The sequence below is a fragment of the Pteropus medius genome, unplaced genomic scaffold, assembly GCF_902729225.1.
Source record: "Pteropus medius unplaced genomic scaffold, Ma_sr-lr_union100, whole genome shotgun sequence".
Taxonomy (NCBI): domain Eukaryota; kingdom Metazoa; phylum Chordata; class Mammalia; order Chiroptera; family Pteropodidae; genus Pteropus; species Pteropus medius.
Window position 1 is genome coordinate 1,468,522 of NW_024349801.1, and position 27,691 is coordinate 1,496,212.

At 37.7% G+C, this 27,691-nt stretch overlaps 1 protein-coding gene across 3 annotated transcripts in view; it reads right to left on the bottom strand.

Annotated features, from left to right (window-relative positions):
- TDRD12 (tudor domain containing 12) overlaps nucleotides 1-27,691 on the bottom strand; it is a 67,087-nt gene that overhangs the window by 26,823 nt on the left and 12,573 nt on the right. For 2 of the 3 annotated variants that reach the window (XM_039888612.1, XM_039888611.1), the window contains 15 exons: nucleotides 27,566-27,685; nucleotides 24,749-24,804; nucleotides 23,364-23,449; nucleotides 19,340-19,529; nucleotides 18,726-18,818; nucleotides 11,232-11,329; nucleotides 10,567-10,643; nucleotides 9,993-10,073; nucleotides 8,418-8,478; nucleotides 7,963-8,070; nucleotides 5,616-5,801; nucleotides 3,802-3,958; nucleotides 3,168-3,295; nucleotides 1,603-1,794; nucleotides 1,244-1,372 (listed from right to left, as the gene is read on the bottom strand). In XM_039888612.1, the coding sequence (XP_039744546.1) occupies nucleotides 1,244-1,372; nucleotides 1,603-1,794; nucleotides 3,168-3,295; nucleotides 3,802-3,958; nucleotides 5,616-5,801; nucleotides 7,963-8,070; nucleotides 8,418-8,478; nucleotides 9,993-10,073; nucleotides 10,567-10,643; nucleotides 11,232-11,329; nucleotides 18,726-18,818; nucleotides 19,340-19,529; nucleotides 23,364-23,449; nucleotides 24,749-24,804; nucleotides 27,566-27,685 (1,762 nt within the window). Of the gene's footprint in view, nucleotides 1-1,243; nucleotides 1,373-1,602; nucleotides 1,795-3,167; nucleotides 3,296-3,427; nucleotides 3,521-3,642; nucleotides 3,959-5,615; nucleotides 5,802-7,962; nucleotides 8,071-8,417; nucleotides 8,479-9,992; nucleotides 10,074-10,566; nucleotides 10,644-11,231; nucleotides 11,330-18,725; nucleotides 18,819-19,339; nucleotides 19,530-23,363; nucleotides 23,450-24,748; nucleotides 24,805-27,565; nucleotides 27,686-27,691 lie in introns of all 3 variants that reach the window. The other variant, XM_039888610.1, reaches the window with a different exon arrangement.

A 27,691-nucleotide genomic window follows, 5' to 3' on the forward strand; every position in this document is an offset into this window, starting at 1 on the left:
AAACCATTTAAAATTACCTGTGAGGTTTATTATCTCACTGATCAAATAATTCTAAGAACGAGATGATTATTAATTTAAATAAATATATTTCCAAAGTTCTATAGTTTATATCTAAAAACTTGCTCAAGAGAAACAAACATTATTTTGCTAAAACTATTTTCCTGCCTTTTCATATACATGCACATATGTGTTTATACATTTGCATGTATATATGTGTGTGTGTGTGTGTGTGTGTGTGTGTGTGTGTGTACACATACATATACAGACAGCTGTACATACAGTTGACTCTTGAGCAACGCAGGGATTAGGGGTGCTAATCTCCCTCTCCATGCAGTCGAAAATTCTCCTATAACTTTTGACTCTCCAAAAACTTAACTCCTTGTAGTCTACTGGTGACTGGAAGACTTAGCAGTAAACATACAGTCAATTAACACATTTTGTATATACGTATTATATCACAGGATACAGAATACAGAATACAGTTCTTACAATAAAGTAAGCTAGATAAAAGAACATGTTATTAAGAAAGTCATAAGGAAAATACACTTAGAGTACTAACTGTATTTATTGGAAAAAATTCACGTATAAGTGGACTTACGCAGTTCAACCCCATGTTGTTCAAAGGTCAACTGTAAATGTACACATATACATCAAGTTTATGGTGCTGTCAATGGGGGCTCTTTCACCACACCTGCTAGTTCATTACTGCTGGAATATGAATGTGCTACTGATTCTTATATTTGATTTTGTATTTGGCCTCATTTCTACATTTTAGCATTAATTTATACACAATTAGATTAAGTAAATCTCCAGTCAATTTATTTGGCTTTTCTGGCTACATGATGATATTCAGTGTTATCGTCTCTATTTTCTTAAATAGAGGGTGCTGAACGTGGCGGCATTTCTGCACGAAGCGGAATAACAAAATACATAGCAGTAACAAAATACATAGCTCTGCAATAACAAAATACATAGCACTGCTCCCCCCGGGGGACATTCGAGTCGAGTCAATGAAAGGCTTGTCCCATCTACTTGGCCCCTGCCCTCAACGTCGGGCCTACTGCTTTCCTTTTTTACTGACACCAGTACTTTGCAGTAGAGCCCATTCCGACTGACGATGAACTTGTAAATTTCATTTCCCGTTAGATTTTTTTTTTTACTACCAGTAATTATCTGATGACTCTCAAGATTCAATCATAGTTTAAACAAACAGTACAAAGGTTTTATGTGTGGAAGGGCTCACCTTCCATACTATTTCGGTTTCGGCTACAGAAGAGGTGAAGATCAAGGTCTTTTGTGCCTGACTTGGAATGAAATCAAGAGTTTGGAGTAAAGTAGAGGTTTTTTCACTTTCTAGGCAAAGGTGTACCACCTGATAATGAAATACAGAAACAATGTGATTTTAAAAACATTCAAGGTGCTCCAGAGGTCAGTTATGATTTTAGTAAAAAATAATGTATAGGAAACCAATATAAATTTAAATACATATTACAAGTTTGTGTATGAAATTAAAACTATAATCCTTTAACATTAAGCCATGAAACAAAGGTTACTTGCTTGTGTTCATCAGTTCCCCCCACGCACACACGCATGACTCATTACCTGTTGGACACTGCCATAGAGAGCGGCCTCCTCCATGGCTGTGATCACAATGTAGGGGTCACTCATGAACTCTCTGATTAAATGATCTATCTGTCTGTTCCAACGGACGCCAACTGCAACAACCTGATGTGGCGCAGATTCCCTTTCTTCAACTTCGATATTTTTTTTAAAGTTATCTAATATGGCAAACATCTAAAAAATTAGTATAAATAACTTCATTTTCATCTCAAAAGAGAATAATAATTAGTTTGATAGAACATAAAAGGTAAAGGATTATATATTGTTTGCTTTCAGAGTGGGGAAGGCCTTTATAAACATAAAAGGAAAGGAAAAAGCTACAAAGGAAAAAAGGTTAAGAATAAGCAAAATTAAAACATAAACATCTGGGTAAATATGAGTAACATCTAACGAAGGATTAATATCCTTATACAAAAATTTCTATAAATTGATTAGAAAATGATGATCCCACCCACAGAAAATAAACAAAGGAATAAACAAGCAGCTCACAGAAGAATGGGTACAAATGGCCAGCATGAATTCATGCTCCACTTAATAAGTAATCAAGGAAATACAGATTAAACTAATCAGATGCCATGGTGAATAATTAGACTGGAAAAGAAAGCTGGACTGAGGCCTCCTACTGCCAGGGGGAGCAGGGTGTGTGGTGTGGCGGCACACTGCCTATGGGAGTGTAAATTAGTCCACTCTTTCAGAAAGGCAACTGTGCAATGCAGTACTCCAGATGTTAGTTTGCAAATAAGAACTGAGATTTTAGAGGTGTTCAGAAACCCTGCTCAGGCCCATACAGTCAGTAAGTAAAAAAGGTTAGACTTGAACCTGGGGCCATCACCGGTGGCTCCCAAATGAATGCTCTTGGTCATCCTGTTACACTGCTTCCAACAAATGCCGTATAAGAATTCACAGTCTTTGATCCCCTTTCCAGGAACTTATTCTAAGGGAAACGTGCAAAAAAGATGTATGTGCTTTAGACACACACGCAAATGATGCTAAATATCTAAAAATGAGACGACTATAAAATAAATGATATTATGTCCACAGGGTTCAATACCGTAAAGCTGGTAGTAATCATGTAGAATAGTAATGATACAATGCTGTTTACTAAAAAATTCGAGTTACAAATTAGTACATAAAGTAAGGTCCTGATATTGTTAAATATATGTCAAGAGACACAGGAATTATAAAAAAGAAGGAAACACTCCCAAATAGAAACAGTGATTACCTCTGAGTGAAAGATTATGAATGTTGGGGTTTTTCAAAAAGTACTCTTCTCTATTTCTGAAATTTTCTAAAATAGAAATTATTGCTTTCTTAATCGGAAAAGTATTAATTAAATATTTTAGAAAACCTCCCTAGGAAAGAAGTTTTGTTCTTCAAAGAGGACTTTAACGCTGGGAAGAAATTTTCAGAAAAACATTCTCTTCTTAATCACAGAAGCTAAAGGGAAAACTTTTTAGATTATCGGCTTCTTGACTCCTACAAGCAGTGAAGACTTTATTATATACATTTCTGAGGAGGAATAACATCTAAATAAATGCCATACTTACTTGTTCATTAGCTTCGAAGAATAATACTTCCACCTCATCCAAAATGAGGTGACAGAGCCTAAGAAATAACAAGCTTTGATACTTGAGAAGTCTCACGAGGCTATGTGGTGTTGTAACAATTACATCACCTACATTTTAAAAGAAAAAAAAAAATCAATTAACATTTTAGATTTCCTATGTTTTTCTAACATTTCCTTTGCTAAGATTCCACATACTTTCTAGAAATGCCTTCTAGTAAAACAAAAAGCTGTTTTCCTTACTCAGGTGGGTGAGGCAAGAGGTTTGCCTGCCTGGGCTAACAACCCCTGTCATTATCTGATTAAACACTTGGGCTCCCACCAGGTTTTGCACTCCTAGAAGACAGGGAGGGTTTTAGTCAACATCTAACAAAACAGTAGGTGCTCAGTAGATAGCTGATAAATGAATGAAATCATGTAGTTTTCTCATTTCTCGCAAATGTAAGCCAAGATCAAACCTTCATCACCTATACCCGTCCGTAACTGACAAGGACAGGTGGACAAGTGACCACCAGAGGCGCCTACACAGCCCATGCCATCTGCAGCTCCCAGGCCTGTCTGGGCAGCGTTCCACTGTGTTCTGCAGGGAAAACCAAACAGCTCGGAAGGATGCTTACACCCCCTCGGAAGCTTCATATTTTTGGCTTCATCTTTGTGGAGTCCAATTGTTAATAACACAGGATGAAGAGGCCTGGAGGACGTGCTATAGTTTCCCAATAATTCAAAAATAAATTGGGCCTTTTTCCACCCAGGACACACGATGACTGCAAGAGGCTGTAAAGACAAATAAATTCACATAATTTTGTACAAAAGTTAGGAATCGAACATAGCATAGGTGAAGCTTGCAGAACATCTTCTGTACAGAGTAAGCACAAGGAGGGCTTTACATAAATCTTTATCATCACCATTACATAGGTCAGAAAAGCTAAAATATAATTTCATTAACATGGATTTAGACGCATTGTCTCGGAGCTTCCTAGGGCTTAAACTAAGCGCTTCAAAAATATGAATTCATTTCGTCTTAAAAACACTCTTACAGGATAGGACCTATTACTACCTCATTGCACAGATGAGGCATCTGAGGCACAGAGAGGTGAAGTCAATTCCCCAAGGCTGCACAGCTCACACAGGGTAGCAACAGGATTTGAAGCCAGGCAGTCTGGCTCTAGATCTCCTGCTCCTAAGCCCAAGGATGAACTAACTGCTTCCTGAACAGGGGCTTTAAAAAGGTAACATCTCTTCCTTAGGAGACTAAGTTTCCAATAGCGCCACCTGAACCCTGCCCTCCCCTTGCCACAGACATGTCCTGAAGATACGCTGCCTGCCAAACAGCCTCCTAAACACCTCCATCAGTAACTGGAAACAAGAATGAGTCTCCTCTTTCCTTTATGCAGATCCAGGTGAGCGCTAGCTTCTAGGCGTCAGGCCTAAAAGCAGGCTGACCACGGAGATGGAGAGAAAGTAGAGTGGACACAAGAGGCAAGACCTGGACATCCTTTTCTGACCCAGCCAGGGTTCTATCTTAACACGGGCTGCATCTCATCAACAGGGGTCGGCTGCTAACGAATTGAGGGATATAAATGTATCCATTTAGTTTTATTAAATCAATAAATAACTTAGCCAATGCAGATTTCCAAAGGAAAACCATTAACCTACACAGTATAATTAGGAAAACAAACTAGTATCTTTTTTAAAATGCAGTTCTAAGTGTCTCTTTGTGCTGCTATTTTTCATCTTATAATGAGTGGCAGAACCATCTGTAGTGTGTCCTTTGGGACAGGATCTGAGACAGAGGCCTTATATACATTAGTTCACCTAACGGTCAAAACCCAGCAAAGCAGATGTCACTACCCCATCATCATTTGGTCTTCACACCCCATTTCTCTCCTTCCCATCATCTTTCTCAGCTATTTTCGGACTCTTACACATGGGAAAACTAAAGTAGGATGATAAAACAGTGTGAGGTGCTACGAAAATATGTGAAAGAATATGGGACAAGATGACAGAAAACCTAAATTCTAATCCCACTACCTCGTCACACTTGTCAGCTCTTACAAATTTAAACCAGTAACTTTTCATGAGTTTAATTTTCTCATCTATAAAATGGTGAAAAGAATAAACGGCTCAACCATCTCACAGGGTCACTATGACGATTAGATAAATCAGTGATATACTGTTATAAACTATATATTCATTTCTAAAACCCAGGACTCTCTTGACTCAGCAGATGGCCCACAACTGGGGGTCAAGGTGAGAATCAGTGTAAGAGAACTGATGACTGTGCTAAAAGTTTCTAATAGGATGGTTTCTGTCCTACCAGTCTGGAAACTAGGTGAGTAATGTAACCTAACCTTTACCAAAAGTTAGGTGTAAAATTTAAAAATAAGCATTTAATCCATTTTGTTGCAAAACAAAACTGTCTTCAACTTACTCCGTTTCTACTTGGTAATGACTTGTAGCAGCCCCCTGTTTGCAAAATCGTAAGCACTGGTGGAAGGTACAACAAAGGGTCATTTCCACACTGAGAAATGACGACCACGTCACAGCCACGTGCTATGGGAGGCCAAGAGTAAGATTCAGTGTGGTTAGGTCCCAGAAACTTATTTCTTTGAAGAGCCTACAAAACATCAACAACCAAAAAACCATAATAAAGTATAGGAAACTAATAAAAAACCCATCTCATTGCTCATTTACCCCAACAACAAGTATCCATCACTCAGTCTGATATTTTCCAAGATCTAACTTTATAAGTTTCACTGAATCTTTTCTGGCATCAAACTCCTGCTTTTCTGGACTCCAAATTAAAAGGATCCAACAGGCGGTCCACTGACCAATCAGGTGCTTAAAGCTCACCAGAGCAAGGACGTGACTTCTTCTCCTTCTGATAATCTGCTGGTATATCAGCTTTTTAAAAACATGGCTTTATTTGCTTATTTTTCTATGTGACTGTCACTAAAACCTCCCAGATGTTCCAACAGAGAGGAATTCTTCAGCCACATTGGTAACTATCTTCCAAAAATCTAACCTCATCAGCACCATTATCTCAGTGAAGTCCTCCTCCCCATACCCTGAACCACACTGCCATCGAAACTGACTCCTCTCTGCACCTGGCGTGCAGCTGTCATCCTGGGATCTTCCTGCACCACCGTCCTTTCATCTGCAACTCACGTCATCTTCTTCCTGTTTACCTTCTTATATTGGTGAAGAACATATTTCAGCACCTTCTTGACAAAAGGTACAGAGGGAGTAAATCGGAGACTCTGAAAGTCTGAAAATGTCTTCATTCTACCCTCACACTTGACTGATAGCTTGAATATAGACTTCGAGGTTAAAAATAAATTTTCCTTCGAATTTTGGAGTCGATGCATGCTCCGCTGGTGTTCCTGTGGAGAAGTCTGAAGCCATTCTGACTCCTGATCAAGCACGTGGGGCCAGTCTCTTCTCTCTGGAAGCATTCATCACCTCTGAAACCCTCCGGCTTAGATGCTTCACACCAACATATCTACTACCTCGGCCCTCAGTTGTGCTGGACCTGTGTTAGGTGAACTCTCTTAATCTGGAGTTATAGCCATTAAGTCTACAAATCATTCATGTGTTATTCTTCTCAGAACTTTTTGCCCTCTTCCATCTTTTCCTTCTAGAAATCCCATTTCGGATATTGGACCTCCAATTCTTCTTTACCCTCTATTTCCACCTCTTTGTCTTTCTGTTCCACTGTCTCACAGCTTTTATTCCATGTCTCAAATCTGCTATTGATTTTCATTTCTAGAACATTTTAAATTTCCAAGAACCTTTTTTTATCTTTTTCAACAGTACTGTTATTGTTAAATACATGCGATATATATCTCTTCTCTGAAGAGATTTATTTTCTAATGTTTTCTTCTACTCCCTACATCGTTTCCCTTGGAGTATCTTTTGCTCTTTTTTTTTCTTATGGGTGAGAGCTTTCCTCAGATGTCTAACAATCCCTGACATTGTGTTCCCGTTGAGGAAAGACACTAAAAGCTGACTGGCAGACCTGGGGGTAGGGCAAAGGTCATCGGCAGGTGAGAGTCACATCACTGCACGAAGACAGGGCAGCAAGCAGACATTTTTACTAGGAGAATTCCAAACCGCATCATTTAAAGTTCTCTAGGGCCGTTCGGTTTCTCCAAAAAGAGCCTCCAATCTCCTTCCTGAGACACTGGCTGTGGATATTCAGGCAACAGGGTAGGGAAGTTCACGACCCGCACCCACTTCACTCCTTCCTTGGAAAGTCAGCCATGCTGTGCTGCCGGTTTTCCATCTCCTAAAAGCCTGTGGAAAGCTCTTGTCCTCTAAAGACTTTACTCTTATTCTAGTCATCCGTGTGGTTCTTTCTTTTTTAAGAAAAATATTTTAAAGTAGTTTTTTTAAACATACATCAAGAAGGAAGTAGATAAACATGTATGATCAACTGACTCAGGTCAATAAAGCAATTTTTTGAAAAAGATGCTAGAAAGTATAATTGCCCAGGTAATTTGTTCCTTCCAAGCACCCTTCCAAAGGTGTATCTGAAAACTTATTTCAGAAAAGCACTTAAAGTTATACAATGGTTTCTCCACAAAAGAATTATTCGCTTAGTGAGAAGTTAACTTGGACTTAAGAATAAATAAAAATTTAATATTAAAAGCTGAAAAGAGAACTTCAAAAGCAAAGAAATTATACAATTGCAACCTTAGAAGTGTTAATTAAAAATCCTTCTACGTTAGGGGCAGGTCCGTATTCTTTCTGGAGTTCAGTTTTAGGAGCACATTTACCTTTTTCAGGTCTGCCGAGAGCGGCGACGTGTCAATGGATAAGCAAGGCTCAATCCTGTTCCGGAGCAGTGCGAAGGGCTGCCGTGTGCCCGGCTGCAGCTTCTGCAACTAGAGGACACATGTGTTAGACACCTCCACCCCGCATCAGCACAGAATACCGAGAACTTTATGGGAATGAACGAAATACAAGAGTTTGATTTCAATGTAAAAACCTAGGTGTATATGATTATCAAAAACCACCCAAACTACCAAATGAAAGGAAAATCACCTATTACCCCAATAAAAAAAGAACAATTTCTCTAAAGCAATAATTTACTGGATAATTTCTAAAAGAGAGTCTTCAGGTGAAGTCCCCAAGTGAAGGGGTTTCTCTTCTAATCTCAAATTTAAAGGGAGGAAGGAGAGGAATTTAAAGAGTAAATTAAAAGAGTTTTCTTTTTTTAGGGTTGTAATACCTGCTGCAAATCAGAGATTCCATCAGCTCTCAAAGGATCAGGATTTAAAAACTGTAATAATCTGTAAAATAGTTAAAAGGACAATAAGAAGGGAAGAAACAGTTCACGGTTCTTCAATTGAGCTACTATTTTAATTCTTCCTTGAAAGAAGAAAAGTGAACTGCATATCCTAAGTCACAGCTATGAAATTACTGCTCATTCTCTTTTGCTTTACCATGATGCAAGGGCTACATTGGTCATGCCAGTCACATGCTTGTCCCACCCAGCCAAGGCTCCAGGATGTGGACACAGCGCTGCCAAACCTAGAACCACCTGCTCTGAAGAAGGTGGACGACTGCATGATCACCAGGTCGTCGTGTTTCTAAGAAACCCACTGCCTCCTCCATTCTTTGCTATTTAATCGTGAACACTTCAAAGCTCACTGGAACCCACGGGCTGACAGTGTAGTTTAATTGGTTGGTTCTAAGTAAAGGGCATTTGACCAAGTAGGAAATAAGATACAAACTTCTAATATAAAAATAAAAGTTATCTCAGGGTGAATTTAAGTGATACTCTAATGTAATAGAAGAAAAGAAATGAGTTACATGAATAATGCAAGGTCTTTTGTTCCAAGGAAGAGAACCACTTGTAGCATCGCAGCTTTCAGGTAGTAAGGTGGAGGGATACCCTGGGAGAAGGATGTCAATCCAGGTGCCACCCCGTATCTGTGGGCTCCATGGCAGCCCTGAAAACCCCTGGCCCTAGAACACTGTGAGGAGCTCCTGAAGTTCCAGTCAAGATGGCAAAGTAGAAAATGCTGCGCTCACCTCCTCCCACGACCACATCAAAATTACAACTAATTTGCAGAACCACCACCCTTGAGAACCACTGTGAGGTGAAAGGACATTACGGGGCCACAGCGTGGCCTCTGGGAAGCTGGGCAGCCTAAATCAGCCCGAGCCAATTAGTAGATATAGCACGACCTACCCACTTGTGAACTGTCTGAAACTCTTTGTCACTGTGGTGGCTTCAGAGCGGCCACAGGCATTTGGAATGCAAGAGTGATTTTAGGCTGGCATGATAAGAAATCTTCAAAATAGGATTAAACAAGTATAAAATGAAGTTATTACTCCATCGTTAACAACTCGTAAGTACATACTTTGTGAATCTGGCAGTACAAAAAAAAAAAATCCCCAAGTTCCACACTGCAAATATTTTCTCCAGCAGGTGATAAACCTATTTAACACCAGAAAACTTGGAAGAAAGCAAACACCAACCCACAGAAAATCAACAATTTCAAATGATCAACTATATCTAATTTGTTTCATAAAATTGTTTACTTCACAAAGAAAATCAAAAAAGGGAGATAGAAAATGACTATTTAGAGCAAAATAGAGCTTTAAACAGAAAAATATACTCTATGTAAATGCAAAAGAAAAAAACTAAAACTTTAAAGCCTACAGAAGACACTGTGTGTGTATATATATATATATTTTTTTTTTTTAATGGGGATGCATGTTTAAAATTAATGACATGATATGTAAATTCTATTACAATTATTGCAATAAAAAATTTAGTTCAAGAAAAAATTCATACTTCACACAGCCATTCTTTTCATTGTATTCTTTCTTCTCAGCCAATCTAAGTGGTTTCTCATTTGACTTCTGGCGTAAAGCACTAGAAATAGAAAAAACATTTATTAAAATTTCTAAACCTATTTACCCCAATCTTGAAAATATCTTTATTCACTGGAAGAAAATTTTAAAAGTACCATTACGGAATAAGTTGTTCTACATCAGCAAATCTATGTGAGAACTGAAGCTGAGCCCTTTAAGTATAAAAACCATTTTGACAGTTCTGGTGCTTGCCGAGAGGGAGTGAAAACCTGGCTGTATATGCTTATCAAAAACTACCAAACTACCAAGCTGAAAGGAAGACCATCTATTACCCCAATAAAAAAAGAACAATTTCTCAAAAGCAACAATTCATTAGACAATACAGCCCCTCTTTCCTACTGACTACCAGAAATTAATATATGTTTAACCAAAATTTATGAGGCCAGCCCTTTTTGGAAATTGAACTCTTTCCTATCATCGGTCTTATAGAATACTGTATAAGACAATATAACACTTAAGTTTCTAGTCAATTACACTGAATTTTCAAATCGTACCTGGTTGCTGGTATATCTGGATCAGCATATATGGTTATGCCTCTTTTTGTTGGCCAATACACTGAAGATTCAACACACTGTAAAAAAAAATTTCCAGAAAGAATATGTATGCTAGCAAGATATATATTCTTGAGGAATCAAAATTCCACAGAAATTATTCTCAAAAACAATCATCCAGATACTTTTCAGGCAACAAAGTTATAGAGAGACAAAAAACTGGAAAGCTGGGTGATTATACCTTTGCAATAACCACTAAATTGAAGTGTCCAAATAGTAGGCAGATGGCATTTCAGATAATCAGTATTTGAAATGTCCTATAATGACTCTCACATCTCTTGTCAAAGGGACTGGAGGAATAGGTCAGACTTGAACTTAACTATTAGGGTCTCATAATCCCAGATTTTCACACTCTTGTTAAAACGAGAATACCTGATTTTGTAGAGAGGCCGCAAGGCCAAGAACAAGGGTGTGACAAGAGGGGAGCTGGAGTTATCTTATTTTTTTGAAAAAGAATAAACATTCAAACTATATTTTTTCATGAATCAAATTAACCAATGATTTTTTGACAGAAAATATGTTTTTGGTTCCCAGTATATTTTAAAGGAGAATATCCAAAAATTAACATTATATTAACTTTATATTTAATGGACATTTAAAAATACAACCTTATTTATATCTTTTAATGAGACACCCTGTTGTTTTTTTTCAGATATGTTTTTAGGTGAACCTCTCAATGAATCCATTTCACATTTTATAGTTTTATCTGCAAAATAAAAATAGTGATTAAAAAAGTGATCTTAAAAAGTGTTATTAAAAATAGAAAATAAGAAAAAAGAGACAACAGAAAAGTACCATCATAAAACGTTAATACATGAAATTATTATGGAATAGAGTTTTGTATTAAACTTTACTTGAGGGAATTAAATTTAAAATTCTTGTTTCAACACTTATCATAAAAAAATGCTTTAAAAATTCCTTTAATGGCTTACTAAGAATTAAACATAATTTACTTTCCCAAATCGACATACTCTATTTTCGAAGAGGGCCATAACAGGTCTCCCAACACACATGGTGACAATGTGACCTGACACTTCTCCCATTGAGAGCTGGGCTCTTTATTCCTTTCCCGTGAATCTGGGTGAGCTTGTAAAAAAGGACAGAAGTGGCGTTATGTGACTTCTAAAGCTAGACTGCAAAAATGCCATGTACTATGACTTGCTCTTCTGGATGGCCACTCCTGAAACTCAGCCATCATGTTATGGGGTAGCCCAAGCAACTACATGGGAAGGCCACTATAGGTATTTCAGATGACAGCCAAGGTTGAGGTCCTAGCCAAAAGCCAGCATCAACTGCCAGACACAACTGAATAAATATTCAGACCAACCAAGACTACTCTACCCAGCAAAGCTATCATTCGAAAATTAAGGAGAATAAAGAGCTTCCGAGACATGAGATAGTCAAAAGAGTTCATCACCACAAAACCAGTATTACAGGAAATGTTAAAGGGACTTCTTGAAGAAAAAAAAAAAAAAGATTTAAAAATTAATAGTAAAATGGCAATAACTACAGATCTATCAATTACTTTACATGTAAATGGAGTAACTGTTCCAATGAAAAGACACTGGGTGGCTGAATGGATAAGATAACAAGACCCTTACATGTGGTGCCTACAAGAGACCCACTTTAGACTGAAAGATACACAGACTGAACGTAAAGAAATGAAAAAGAATTCATGAAAATTGAAACAAACAAAAAAGCTGGGGTAGCAATACTTATACTAGACAAAATGGACTTTAAAACAAAGACTATAACAAGAGACAAAGAAGGACACACTAATTTCAGCTCTGGGTATTTTCCCAAAGAAACCCAAACACTAATTTGAGAAGACATATGTATCCCTATGTTCACTGAAGCATTATTTATAATAGCCAAGATATGGAAGCAATCTAAGTGTCCATCAATAGATGAACTGATAAAAAAGTAGTACATATATACAATGGTGTATTACTCAGCCATGAAAAAGAATGAAGTATTGCCATCTGCAACAACATGGATGGACTTAGAGGGTATTATGCTGCATGAAATAAGTCTGACAGAAAAAGACATATACCATATGATTTCACTTATATGTGGAATCTAAAAAAACAAAATAACACAAACAAAATAGGAACAAACTCATAGATACAGAGAACATGTCAATGGTTGCCAGACGGGAAGAGGGTTGGTAGGATGGTAGTTATAAATTAGTCATGGGGATGTAGAGTATAAGGAATATAGTCATTAATCGTGTAATAACTATGTTTGGTGTCGGATGGTAGTAGATTAATTTGGGTGATCACTTCGTAAGTTATATAAATGTCTAATCGCTATGTTGTACACCTGAAACTAATATAATACTGTATGTCAACTGTAATTGAAAAATAAAAATTATTTTTAAATAATAATTTTTTAAAAGGACATAAAAATTCTAAACCTTTACGTTCCTAAGTAACAGAGGTTTAAAATCTATGAAGTGAAAACTGATTAAACTGATAGAAATAAGTAAAACAATTATGTAGCTAGAGATCTCAACACTACTCTCTCAACAGCTGATAGAACAGCTGACAGAGTATCAATAAAGACTGAGAAGATATAAACACTATCAACCAATATGACTTAATTGACATTTATATAACACTCAACCCAACAACAGCCGAATACATATTCTTGTCAAGTACACACAGAATATTTTCCAAGAGAGACCATATTCTGGGTGTAAAAATAAATAAAGGAAACCTCATTTAAAATGTAATCGGGAGGCGTGAAGGGGGAGCTCTCATATGCCCTACCACTTGACCTCAATTATACACCTCAACAGGAAGAAGCATCAATTACAGATCCCAAAAGGAAGAAACATACCTTGCAGTCCCAACTGGAAGTGTCTCTATTTTACTACCCCAGCATGAGGAATGAAGATTTTCTCCTTGCCCAGCAACAAGCCTAGCCAATGGGAACCATCAAATTCAGTAAATGAGAAACCATTACCACCCTAAACTCTCACTCTCTGCCAACAGACTTTCATTCAAAGCATCCCCTTCCAAACTTCCTCATTTTTCTCTATAAAGTAAAATTCCTCTTCTTTGTTTACTGGACTTGTCCATAGCTTTTGTTATAGAGTGTTTGTCTAGAATTGCGATTCTCTGCTATTCCTGAGTAAACTCATTTTACCAGTAAAATAACTGGCCGTTTTATTTTTATGGTCAATGTAGGACATAATGTAGGTCTCAATAAATTTTAAAAGATTCACATCATACAGATGTATAACACCAAAATGAGAATCTGTAACAAGGAGTCAGCAAAGACAGACGCTATAAGAATTAAAAAAGAAAAGCAATAGAAATCTCCAAGATTTCTATTTACCAATCTTACATTTTAAAACTCATTATAACCTCCAGTTTTGGTTTCAGCATGTATTCACCACTCCATTGTAAGAATAAAAAGCTAATCAAAATGAAAATCAACGACTCTTCTCATCTGACAGAAAAATGAGGTCACTGGGCAAACTGCTTGCCCCAAAATTAGAGAGACAGGTGGATACCGAAAATCACAACTGACCTGAGCAAAAACCTCCATGGAACCAGTACTAGGAACAGGAAAATCTGAACTGTAATTGACAAATTGTTAAAGGCTAAGTGTGGAAAAGTGAGTTAACTCTAGGCACCTCCCCCAACCACCCTCTAACACAACACTTTTGTAAATTTTACCTCCTGGATCTCTACCAGGTTCTCACAGTGAAGATCATATAAAAAATCCCCTTGGGTTTCCAGTTGGAAGAGGAAGAAAATAACCATTTTGAAATATGCCAGAGCATTCTGTCCATGGTAACTCCTGGCCTCAGAAGACAATAACCAGAGCCTAAATTATTGGGGTTTTATCAGAGAGTAAGTACCATAGGGGAAGGGAAATACCCAAATGTACTCTCTCCAGCCATCCCATCCCACCTACGGCAGGCGGCAGGAAGGGTAGGGGACTGAAAAGCACATGTGAAGGTCACAGCCCAGGGGCACAGGCTCAGGAAAAGACTGCTATCTAATCACAGCACCACAGAGTATCTCCTCTCCCCCGATACCTTACCACCGTATCGCTAAAGGCCTATTTACAAGAGTTCCTTTCATCCAGTATATCATGTCGGGCTTTAAACAAAAAATATTCCAAGGCATACTGAAAGTCAAAAACCACAGTCTGAAGAGATAGGAAAAGCATCAGAACCAGAGTCAGATATGGCAGGAATGTTGCAAGTATCAGACCAGGAATTTAAAACAACTATGATTAATAAGCTAAGGGCTCTAATGGAAAAAGTAAACAATGTGCAAGAACAGATGGGTAATATAAGCAGAGAGATGTAAATTCTAAGAAAGAATCAAGATGAAATGCTAGAGATCAAAAACGTTGTTACAAATGAAGGACGTCTTTGGTGGGCTTATTAGTAGACTGGACTCAGCTGTGGAAAGAATCTCTGAGCGTGAGGATATGTGCATTAGAAAAGGAATAAGTAAAAGTAAATTTAAACTACTGCGAAGTGATATAGTGTTATTTGAAAGTGGCCTAGGGTTGGTTATAAAAGAATATTGCAAACTCTAAGGTGATCATTTAAAAATGAAAAAAGAAGCATAACTGATAAGAAAGAAAATGGTATCATATAAAATGATCAATTAAAACCACAAATGGCAACAAAGAGTGAAAGATAAAAAAGAGGAACAAAAAATAAAGACCACTGCCACTTTAAATGGCAATGGTCTAAATACAGCAAATAAAAGGCAGAGATTGTCAGAGTGGATCAAAAAAAAAGAAAAAGAAAAAAAAAAAGACCAAACCACGTGTTGTCTACAAGAAACCCACTTTAAATATAAAGACACATATAGATTAGAAGTAAATGATTAAAGATGTACCATGCTAACACTAATCAAAGAAAGGTGAAGTAGCTATGTTAATTTCAGACACAGCAGACTTCGGACTTCGTAACAAGAAAAATTATGAAGGATAGAGGCATCACATGATGATAAAGGAGTCAATTCTGCAGGAAGGCGAAACAGTTCCTAATGTGTATATGCTTAACAAGAGCAACAAAATATGCGAGGCAAAAACTGATAGAACTGCAAGGAGAAATAGATGAGTCCACTATTATAGTTGGAGACTTCAACACCACTATCAGAAATAAAAAGATAGCAGGCAAAATATCAGTAAGGATATAGGTGAATACAACAGCACCATCAATCAGCTGGATATAACTGATATCTACAAACTACTGCATCCAACAGCAGAATATACTTTCTCAAGCTCAAACGGAACCTACACCAAGGTAGACCACATTCTGGGACATAAAACACAATGTATTTAAAAAAATAGAAATTGTACAATGTACACTCTCAGACCATAATGGAATTAAATTTTACTAATAACAAAATGATAGCTGGAAAATCTCAAAAAACTTGGAGATTAAACAACAAACTTCTAAATAATACTTAGATCAAGAATAAATCTCAAGAAAAATTTTAAAATATTTTGAACTAAATGAAAATAAAAATACAACTTATCAAAATTTGTGAAATGGAGCAAAAGCAGTGCTTAGAAGGCAATTTATATTATTAAAAGTGTATATTAAAAAAGATCTAAAACTAATCATCTAAACTTCCACAGTAGTAAAATAGTAAAAGAAGAGCAAATAAAATCCAAAGTAAAAAGAAGGAAAAATAATAAAAATTAAAGTATAAATCAATGAAATTGAAAACGGAAAATCAATAGAGAAGAAAAACAATGAACCCAAAAGCTGGTCTTTAAAAAGATCGATAAAATCAATAAGGCTTTAGCCAGGCTAACTAAGAAAAAGAGAGATGACACAAATTATTATGAGAAATGAAAAGGACATCACTACAGATCCCATGAGCATTAAAAGGAAAATAAAGGAATACTATAAACAACTCTATGTCCACACACTTGGTAACTTAAATAAAATGGACCAATGCCTTGAAAGACAATCTGCCAAAACTCACAGAAAAATAGACAATCTGAATAAGCCTGTATCTATTAAGAGATTGAATCAATAATTAATAATCTTACAAAACAATAGCACCAAGACTGCTGGTGAATTCTACCAAACATTTAAGGAAGTATATCAATTCTCTACAATCTCCTCCATTAGACTGGAAAAGAAACACTTCCTAATTCATTCTTTGAGACCAGCATTACCCTTATATCAAAACAAAAGAAGAAAAATACAAGAAAAAGAAATGACAGACCAATATCTCTCATAAACATAGATGTAAAAATCCTCAACAAAATGTTAGCAAATTGAATCTAATGATATATAAAAAGAAATTTATACACCATGACAATCCCTAAAACAGTACCTGATACATAGTAGACACTTCCTAATATCTGATGAATGAACATATTTGGATTGTCCTAGAAGTCAAGACAATGTCTAGAATTAAAAAGCCTAGAAAGACTAAAATAATTATTGTAAAATTTGGAGATAACTGCCAAAATAAATAGTGAAGAAAAAAATAAAAGGTTTACCACTAGGGAATAGCCTAGAGTGAGAAGAGGTTGGACAAGAGAAAATCACTTTTCATTATAGCCTTTGTGTATCATTTGACTTTTCAACCAAGTATTAAAAAGTATTACCCTTTGATTTTAAAAATATATAAGGCAATTTTAAAAAGAAATACCAAAAATTAATTAAGATATAGTTGAAATAGGAAATTTCACAATGATTACAAGGAGAGAGAAATCTTTGCTGGATAAGTTTTATTTTTTACATGACAATCCAATCACATCTCACATTACCCTTCTTTTGTTTACCACTAACAATCTTTTCCTTTTCAAAGATATGCACGGTTGATTCCAACATTGACTATAATAAGGAAAAGGAGGAAACAATGACTGTCCAGCGACCTGGGGCTACTTAAAATAATAATGATATATTAATACAATGGAAAGCTGTGAAATGATTAAATACAATATAAATGCCTGATATTTTTCCTGCCCCCCATGAAAATGAAAGAAATACAAGTGGAAATAACACATTCCCACCAGGGACTCCTTTTAGCAGGAATTCTCATCTGGGACCTTACAGGAGGCGCATCAGAATATGGGATGGGGCCACATGTGCCAAAAGTCTGCCACAGGCCAGTTACTGTGCCATGGAACTGTACACGGATGGCCCACCTGAACAACTCTGTGGGACAGGAATAATGCCTCCCCATGTTGCAGAGGAGACAGTGGAACCGGTGGGACTGACATCCTGAGAGTCTCGCATAAGAGCCCATATCTTTACACCCATATTATACTGAACACATCCGACCTAGAAAGAAGTTCAGCCATATATTAAGTGAAAAACACTACCCAGAGGTATGTACAGTAGGATCCTATTTCTGTAAAATAAAAATTGTATACATACCCTCACACCTGGAAAACTTGGGGAAAAAAGACTCTAAAATTTTAAAGCAGGTATTAAAAATGACAAATGTTTAAAATTTTGATTATCTGTATTTTTCTATAACGAACGAGATAACTAAAATAATTTAAAATAATTTTAAGTGCAGGGAATATTTTGGTTGACTAAAGCTTCAATTTAGTAGAAGCTTATTACAGATATACATGAAACAGTACACCCACAGGTATATACGTACACCCAATGCAGGAGTGAAATCATGCAGGAACTACCACAGGGTGAGCCAAGCATCAGAGAGGCTGGCACATTTCACCCTCGTCCAACATTCCAATGCATTTAATATCTGAGGTACGGAATTAAAGACTGGGTATGTCTGCTCTCATAAATGCCTGTTTCTTCTTTTTACGCATTCTATTACTTAAAATAAAAATCAACCATAAATCCATATGTATACTCTGAGAACAAATAATCATCACTGATCTACAGCTGGGCTGGAATAAATCAGTCCTACACATGAACGAGTGCCTGTTATGTTCCTTGTAACTCTGTAAGTATGGACTACAAGGCAAAATTATCTTTGTCAGCATCGATATCATGTTGTTTCCATTAAATTAAGAAAGAAAAAAGAGAATTACCATAGCTCTTCTGAACAACGATTAGAATCTTTAGAGAGTTAAGAGTATTCTTTTATGCAACCTATAAAATGAAGCAAGCAAGTAGAACTTACCCAGGATCATGGCAGTTGGCCCTATGTCACCCAAAACGTGCTTGGGCCATGGATGTTGGAGAGATTGTGCCAGAAAAGTTAAACCATGAGATTCTGACAGAAAAAAACACATTTCAGGATTAAAGCATGAAATAAAACCCAAAATACAAATGTGAATTCTTTGATAAAACTTCTGCTCTTGCTTTTGTGTAAGGTTTTAGGAGACACTGCTCCTCAGTGGGGAGCAATCTGAAGGGACGAAAAAATGCTGAACGTAGAGAAAAACATGTGAAGACTGCTTCCACTGTCCACAAATGACTCTCCTCATATTTTCATGTGAATAAATAGCTTTTTAAAAGTATCTAAAACTCTCCACAAACAAAATGATGTCTTGGTAATATCTTTAAATTATGAACATACAGACTTCTAACTCCATGTCAAAAAAAACTGTAGCAGCTTTAGGACATCAAAACTTGTCACAAACTCACTAGGATTAAAATTAAAGCATTAAATTCAGAGTCCAAGTCACTGTCTCCATATTGAGAAAAGTCTTTATGACAACTGATATCAATATACTAAGATTCCTATACGTAAGACAGTTTAAAGGAAACATAGATGGGTGAGAAGCTACTCACTCTCCATTCCTTGAGAATCTTGTCCTTGCAAAAACATTGGCCAAAGAGTGAGTGCTGGCTTGAGTTTATTGGAAAAGGATGCTGGCTTTATATTCAATCTTGGTTTCTCTAAAGAATCAAGGTTTTTGTTCTCCATGGGTGATACATAACAAGCGAAGTTCTTTGCAACCAGATCATCATTAACACAAACCTGTACAATTTTAAAGATTTCATGAACAATAAGACAAATACAAATGACTGTTCAAAAAATATTCCAAACTTAACCATAAATTTCAATCTTCAGAAAAATTGTTTTATAGAACATAATTTGATAGAAATAGCTTTTTTGACTTCTGCACTGGTCATGGTGAACTAGATACTTCTGATCAACCCTCCTAAGAAAAAAAAAGTAAGAATCTGTATGAAATATAAGAGTATCTTCTTTAAAGCACTGGAGAGTTAACATGACTGTCAGGCCAAGATCTTGGGGGAGGGCAAAGACAAAACACAAACACAAATCATAAAAAGAAAAAGTGATAAATCAGACTTAATCAAAATTTAAATTTCTGCTCTTCAAAAGATACTGTTAAAGACAGTTCAAAGATAGGAAGAAAATATTTTTAAATAACATATCTTGATGGCCATATATCTAGAATATATTAAAAAAAAATCTCAAAACTCAATAAAAAGAAAACAACTCAATTTTAAAATGGGCAAAAGACAGTAATCAAAACAGGATGGTACTCGCATAAAAATAGATACACAGATCAATGGAACATAGTGCCCAGAAATAAACCCATCTCATACAGTCAATTAATTTACGACGAAAGAGCCAAGAACATACAGTGGAAAAAGAACAGTCTTTTCAGTAAACAGTGTTGGGAAAACTGGCCAATCACATGAAGAGAATGAAACTGGACAACTATATTACACCATATACAAAAATTAACTTGAAATAGATTTAAGACTTGAATGTAAGACCTGAAACCATAAAACTGCTAGAAGAAAACCTAGGCATTAAGTTCCTTGACATCGACTTTGGTGATTTTTTTTTAATTTGACACCAAAAATAAAGGAAACAAAAGCAAAAATAAACTAGTGGAACTACATCAAACTAAAAAGCTTCTGCACAGAAAAATCATCAACAAAATGAAAAGGCAACATACTGAATAGGAGAAAATATCTGTAAATTGTATATCTGATAAGGGGTTAATATTCAAAATATAAAAACAATTCATATCACTCAATAGCAAAAAACAAACAACCTAATTTAAAAACAGGCAGAAGATCTAAAAAGGCATTTTCCACAGGAGTTATACAGATGGCCAACTGGTATGTGAGAAGATGCTCGAAACATCACTAATCATTAGCGAAATGCAAATTTAAACCACAATGAGATACCACTACACACCTTTAAGAATGACCAATGCAAGTGTTGAAGAGAACATGGAGGAGAACATGACTCCCAGGTATTAACCCAAGAGAAATAAAAGCAGAGTCCCACAGGGAGACTTGTATATGAATATTCATTGCGGTTTACTTTGTAACTACCCAAACTGGTCACAACTCAAATGTCTATCAACAAGTGAATGGATAAACACAGTGTAGTATATCCAGACAAAGGAATGTGGATGTATCTGAAAATAATTTTGTTGCATGAAAGAAGCCAGGCAAAAATGGAGAACACCCTGGGATACATCCTTGTGCTTCCCCTGAAAGTTGGAAAGGATTGTGGGCCCTGTTTCTTTTTCTGGCAAGTATGACCTCATGCATCCATGAAAAGTTCTCACGGCTAAGCATGCCTTCTGCACTTCACCACCTCGAAGTAAGAGCAAGTTATCATCCACATACAACCATAAAGCAGAGAGAGAGAGAGACCTCCTCTTGCAAAGCAAGAAGGAGCATCAGCAGAGAACCTATTCAAAAGATGCTTTTTTACAAGACTGGTCCAACAGCCAATGTTTTGTCATTTTTACTAAGTTGTAAAATAAGTAATGAAAAGTCATAGGTAAAATCAACAAAGATGTAGGGAAACCCAAAATACTATACAAAGAGTAACAAATGAACAAACATAAATCACACTGAAGAAAAGAACGAACCTAAGTTACTTTGAAAAACAGTGTTTTGGCTGCATGCGGTAAGGCTAAAAAATTTCTTTTTCACAGGAAGGTGGGTTAGCAATTCTGAAATTACTTCATGTGAATACTAGGATTGATCAAATAAGTATACGATAGCTAACAACAGCAGGTTTCTCACTGTCGGAGACAGATGTCAAGAATGAGGAAAGGGGAGGTGCTGTATTGAAATGATGGGTCCCACGGCTGTCAATGTAAGTACAGATGGATAGATCTAGACACAAATGTAATATATGCATGCATGGGTTTGCATACATACATACATTTCCTGTCTGCTAAGAGGACCTACAATCAATGACACTCAGTAGCAATAACCACACCTCGTGACCTGATCTTGATACCTAACTACTATTTTTCAATACAAAGAACCAATTCTTAGAGAAGTGATTGAGTCTAGGGCTGGGGTTGGAAAATGGCCAAATTAGCCAGGAGTTATCTTGTAGTACCAAAAAGTAGGGGGTTTTCAACAATGATGGGGCACATTGAAAAAACACATATGCCACTATGAAGAAGTTCCATGCTAATGGACAATTTGAACAAGAAAATAATGATAGCAATGGAATATATCCCCCAGAGTAGAATAACTATCCAGGAATAAGATAAATTACTGAATCAATTAATAAATGGGGGAGAAGAGATAGTTCTTCCTTATATAATTCCCATTAAAAATGTAAAAGGCATGATGGAAATGGGCAAACACCACAGAAATAAGTTTTGCAGGCAAGAATCATTGATAGAGATTTGCACAGTCTCAAAGTATTTCCCTATAAAATACTTAATCATTTCAAGAGGAAAAAAATAGTAACTTTTTAAGGAAAAACATAGCAGACACCAACTTACCCACCTGATCAAGGTTATAATTAGTAAAAAGACGTATCAACACCACGAACCTTCTCCTGTGATGCTCTGAGAAGGGACCGCTGCTAGCATTCTTGCTAACAAGGTAGAACCTCAATCTAATTGTGAGAAAACATCGAACGAACCCAAATTGAGCAACATTCTACAAAATAACTGGGCAGTACTCTTCAGAAGTGCCAAGGTCTTAAAAGATGAGGAAAGGGTGAAGAGCTGTCACAGACTGAAAACTAAAGAGAGGTGAAAATCAGATGCAATGTGGGATCCTGGATCAGATCCTAGCCTACAGAAAGAACATTAGTGGGAAAACAGGCAAAATTCAAATAAAGTCTGTACATTTTCTAAAAATGGTATTTAATTTCATGGTCTTAATCACTGTGCCATTGGTTTGTACAGTTAACATTAGGGGAACCCAGGAAAAGCATACGCAATACTCTGCACTATTTTTACATGTCTTCTGTAAGTGTAAAATTATTTCAAAGTAAAATTTTTAAATAAATCTGTGATTCAGATGCCCTCGGTAGGCCCCGAGCAGCCTAGATCCACATCCCCATCTACCTCCCTTGTGCCACCTTTGATAAAGGTGCCAGACAAATGTTAACAGCTAATAACGGGGCGGAGGGTACTCACATGTGATGTCCACTTTCTTTCTACTTGTATTATCTGAATCCTTTACAATGAGCACATATTACACATAATGAGAAAATTATGGGGGGAAAAAAAGCAGTGAACTAAAATCATACCAAACGTGTATTTATAAAAATATGTCCTCTTATAAGAATAACATTTCATACTCATTACTCCAGGAATAATTTCTTGTCCATTACTAAATAAAATGCTGTCTAAATAAAACACGGCAGTAATTTTTTTAAAAGTAATTGAAATAAGATAACACAGTCCCGGCTAACTTCTGATCTAAGCCGGATCTTGAAAGATTAAGAAAATTTCTATGTTATGTGAATGACACGGTTTCCCTTGGTGTTTATTCTTTGTTTTACTAAAATAAAAATTTTAAATAATGGTAAAATATTTTTAAAATACAGTTTTTCACTTACTTTTTCATTTCTTATAGTTACATAAAGGTAAACCTCAAAAGTATCTTCTTCTACAGCACATAATTTGGCTTCCACCTGGGTAGTTGCTAAATAGCATAAATGAAAATATAAATTAGCTGATATTAAAAGTATACTTGAAACAAGTATAACTAATTCCCACCTATTAATCTCTGCTAACTACTCATGATTACCTAGCACTACAATATCTGGTGGCTTCCTCTTGCAGGTGAGCCTTAAAGCAGAAGGGGTCTGGGGTTGGCGAGTCAAGGGGAACGCTCTCCTGACACGGAGTCGGACTCATATCCTGTCCCCATCCACAGTATCTTCCTCCTGCCCCCACAAAGAACACCGCTTTGAACACCGTTCTTGGCCTTCTCTTCTCTTCCAGTGACAAACTATTTCCAGTCACAGTCCTTCATCCGAGTCCCTCCATCTCTCCAAATGGCCATGGACCGGAGGAGCTCTTAGCTATTCTCTCTCAGAGACTTAATAATCCAAACAGCAGCTCCAGGTATGAGTACCTATGAGACACTATGCTAAATCTTTTACAAACGTACTTCACATCACTGTTAACACAACCTTTGAGAGTTACTGTACAGGTGAAGAGACTAGGCTCAGAGAAGGTTATGCAGAAGCAACAGGGCAGTATTCAAACCTGGGTGCTGCCTCTGCCAACCTGCCTCCCAGGACCCCCGATGGGCTCTCGAGGACCAAAGCTCTAAAACCGGTGACCCTCCCTCTTCTCCCAGGTACAAAGCATCTGTCTGTTCCTGTACCCAGACAGTGGGGCAGCAGAGGAGAGGGGCCAGGACCCCAACAGGTACAGGCAGCACCCCAGACATTTCACACCCACTACTCCTCAGAACAGCCCTAGGAGGGAGGTACAGTTATGCGGCTCCTGACTGCCAGGGCTTAGGACAGATGCCATGAATGACTCTGATGTTACAGTCAATAATATAAAGAGAGCACACTACATAAGGGCTCTGAGATGCTCTGTACATCTTAAATTAGCAATAATAAAGATTACACACAAGTTAGGCTTTTCATCAATTGTTGGTTCAATGAAATGGACTTAAGTTTACTTTGCAGTGCTGCAGCTCCTATGCAGTCTAAGAGGCAGGCATTATTATTGTGCAAGGGTCCCTAACCAAACATCCCATTTCTAATTTCACCTGTTAATTAGTAACGTCCACATCCACCCCCAAAATTCCAGGGACACACAGTCACTGTGACACTGAGGTGAAAGAAGCTCCAGGTACCTTATGAACCTATATGAGGAGGGTCAAACGGCTAAGCACACATCTCAAACCCCCTCACCAACAGAAGGCTGAACTGCCTTGGATGTCGGTTCAAAGCAGGCTGCAGTGATCATACACTCGCCTTACCTTTGAGAATGTTCTGAAAATACTGAATGGCTGCACTGTCCCACTTCTTGGCGGGTCTGAAACAGTGAACAGATGCAACTTCGTCAAACAAAAATCTGAGGCTAGCACACGAACATCATTTTGTAAAGCATACACTGGATGTTTCTGACATCGCATGTTGAACATATGATGCAGTCAAGGGGGAGCGTGGTTCTGGCTCTGCTCTGGGGTGATGATCTCAGCCGAAGCCTGCTACGGGCTGCTCTCACCACTGCTGCCTCCACCAGGGCAGAGACTTCCTGAGTGACCCTTACCCACCACCATGGCATCGTCTGTCCCAACACCATCATCCCCAGTTACATGGGACAGAACGCAAGCTCCCTGTGGCAGGAACCCAGAGTGCACAGTGTTCAGTACAGGCTGACACAGAGCAAGGGCTCCAGACGTGGTGGTCAGACCAACTTTCCGAGACTGGCCGTGGGAACACCAGCCATTGCCGTCTCAGGCTCCTCCTCCCCGTCCTGACACCCTCCCACCGGTACCCGTTTTCTATCATCTCATCCTCTCCTATGCTTTGGGAAGAGAATGACAGGAAAAGCTATAGGCAGTAGAAGATGAGGAGGAGCCAGTATTTGGAAGCAAGGAACAAAAAGAAGGTTAGAGTACAATGTTTTGTTTCTCTACCCTTTTTATTTATCGGAGATGCCACCACTGTCCACCAAGTGTTATAAAGATCAAATGAGGGAGTGTAATCGAGCACTTACCAGAGCCTTGACTAAGATGTTTTTATTTTTACTAAGAAAGAGATTTAAGTACATTACTTCAAGAGAATTATAAAGGGTTTCTAAAAGGAGGCAAAAAAGAAAATAAATGATTCCAAAACCTTGCTACACACAAAAATTACCAAAAATGCTTTTTAAAAAATTAGTAGAATCCTAGTAAGAAAAAGGCCCAAGAGAAAAATCAATCCAGGCTAGTAACAGATACATCAGTCTCTCTCATGGGTAAAAAGATCAATTAGTCGTGTGAGTGTGTGTGTGTGTGTGTGTGTGTGTGTGTGAGAGAGAGGAGAGAGAGAGACAGAGAGAGAGAGAGTGTGGGAGAGGTGTGTGTGTGGGGTGTGTGTGTGTGTGTGTAACCACATGAAGAGGTACCCAACTTTACAAGTCAGAAAAATACAAATTAAAACAAAAATAAATACTATTTTCACCCAACGAGCAAACAAGCAAAAACTTAAAAGCCTAATGATATTCAATGTTGTGTGGAAAAAGCAGCACTTTCTATACCCCACTGACAGAAGTATAAACCACTAATCTTTTGAGGGCAATTTGACAAAATCTATAAAAACTATAATATATATATTGAGACAGACATTCTGGATAAAGTGCAGACACAAAGGTACATGTCAAAGAAGATGATCAAAATCGAGTAAGATGACTCACTTTAAGTCCTTCGCCTACATTAAGGGTGTCCCATGGCTGGGCATAGCCAAGGCTAGGAAGGTCCCTGAGGAGTTCCGTGTGCTGGGAAAGGGGTAAAGAGAAGGGGAGGCAAACTGCTCTGAGAGAGAGCTGGGTGTGGACAGGCAGGTACCCAAGTCACGCCAGGAGGGTAAGTGGCTGGCTGATCTGAAAGAGGGACCCGGGAGGAAGCAGGGGTTGCTGGGCAGCCTGGCAAAGCACCGTGGCCTTGGCAGAGACAATCTGGCTACTTATCTTCTCAGTGCAGATTCCAAGGCCACCACAAGAGTGATGCATTGACCATCTCAAGGGACCTATAGGGGGTTCGGGATTGGGGAAGTGGGAATGGGAGGGTCTCCCCAGATCCCACAACAGCATTCACAAGAGAAGCAGCTTTCAAGTTCAGAAAACACAATGTAACATCACAAAGATACAAGCTGAGCAAGCTGAGTCAGAACTGTGCTGCTTCCTGCAGCTTTGCTTCCCACAATGCCACAGTCCTAGACGGGGAGGGGAAGAGGAGTACCAGGTGGGAGGATGCGGCTGTCCCCAGGACTTCAGGTAGTGGTTGTTCAAAACAGCAACGATCACAGTCATAGCCCAATACTGTACCGCCCAGTGCAGGGACCTGTCCTGTACAAACACAGGCAATGTGTCCAAATACTGGGAAAAGTAACAAAGATGGGGCAGGCGTCTCTACGTTTTATATGGATTTACCTATTCTAACTGGAACGTACACTGCAAAAATAATTTGAAAACAATCTAGCTGGCTATCAAGAGAAGAATTCATAAATACAGCAAGTATGCCATTATATTCACCCGTGAAAAAGACTGAAAGCAGAAGGGAGTATGAAAAGCTTCAACATACATTCTTCAGTTAAATTTGCAAATAAGACAGTATGTTCTAATTTTTATTAAAAGCTCCATGCATATGAATACTTATAAAAGCACTGAAAAACTGTCTGCAAGTTCAGAGACTGAACAGGTCACAGAGGCCCATCAGGAGGAACTGGGGCTGGAGAAGAATGCGATAGATGTTTTTTAATGCTCCGTTATCCTACGTATTATTCCCCTTTGCTGTTTATTTACTGCCTCTTGTAAATTAAAAGAAAGAAGAAGAAGAAGAGCCCAAAAAGCAAAGGGCTCAGCCTCTACTCTAAACCCTCTCAATTACACCTAGCCTCTGGAAACAGAGCTGCCTGGGGAATTCTGCTCAGAACTGGGCTGGACACATGCGGACCCAGAAGACACCTCCCGAAGTACAAAGACATCTTTGAAATCACTTAGAACTTCTCAAGAGGAATTAATTTCATATAAATATCATATACTTGATTTAATACTTTCACTAATGATTCAACATATTAGAGACTATACGTACACAATTTCAGCACTGTCTTCACAGAAGTCAATATGTAACGTAACAGGTTTTGTGCAATATAGTCTGAATTTTTTCGCTCTGTAGGGAAGCTGCATAAAGGTTTCCACCGCAACTCGGATGCTTAAG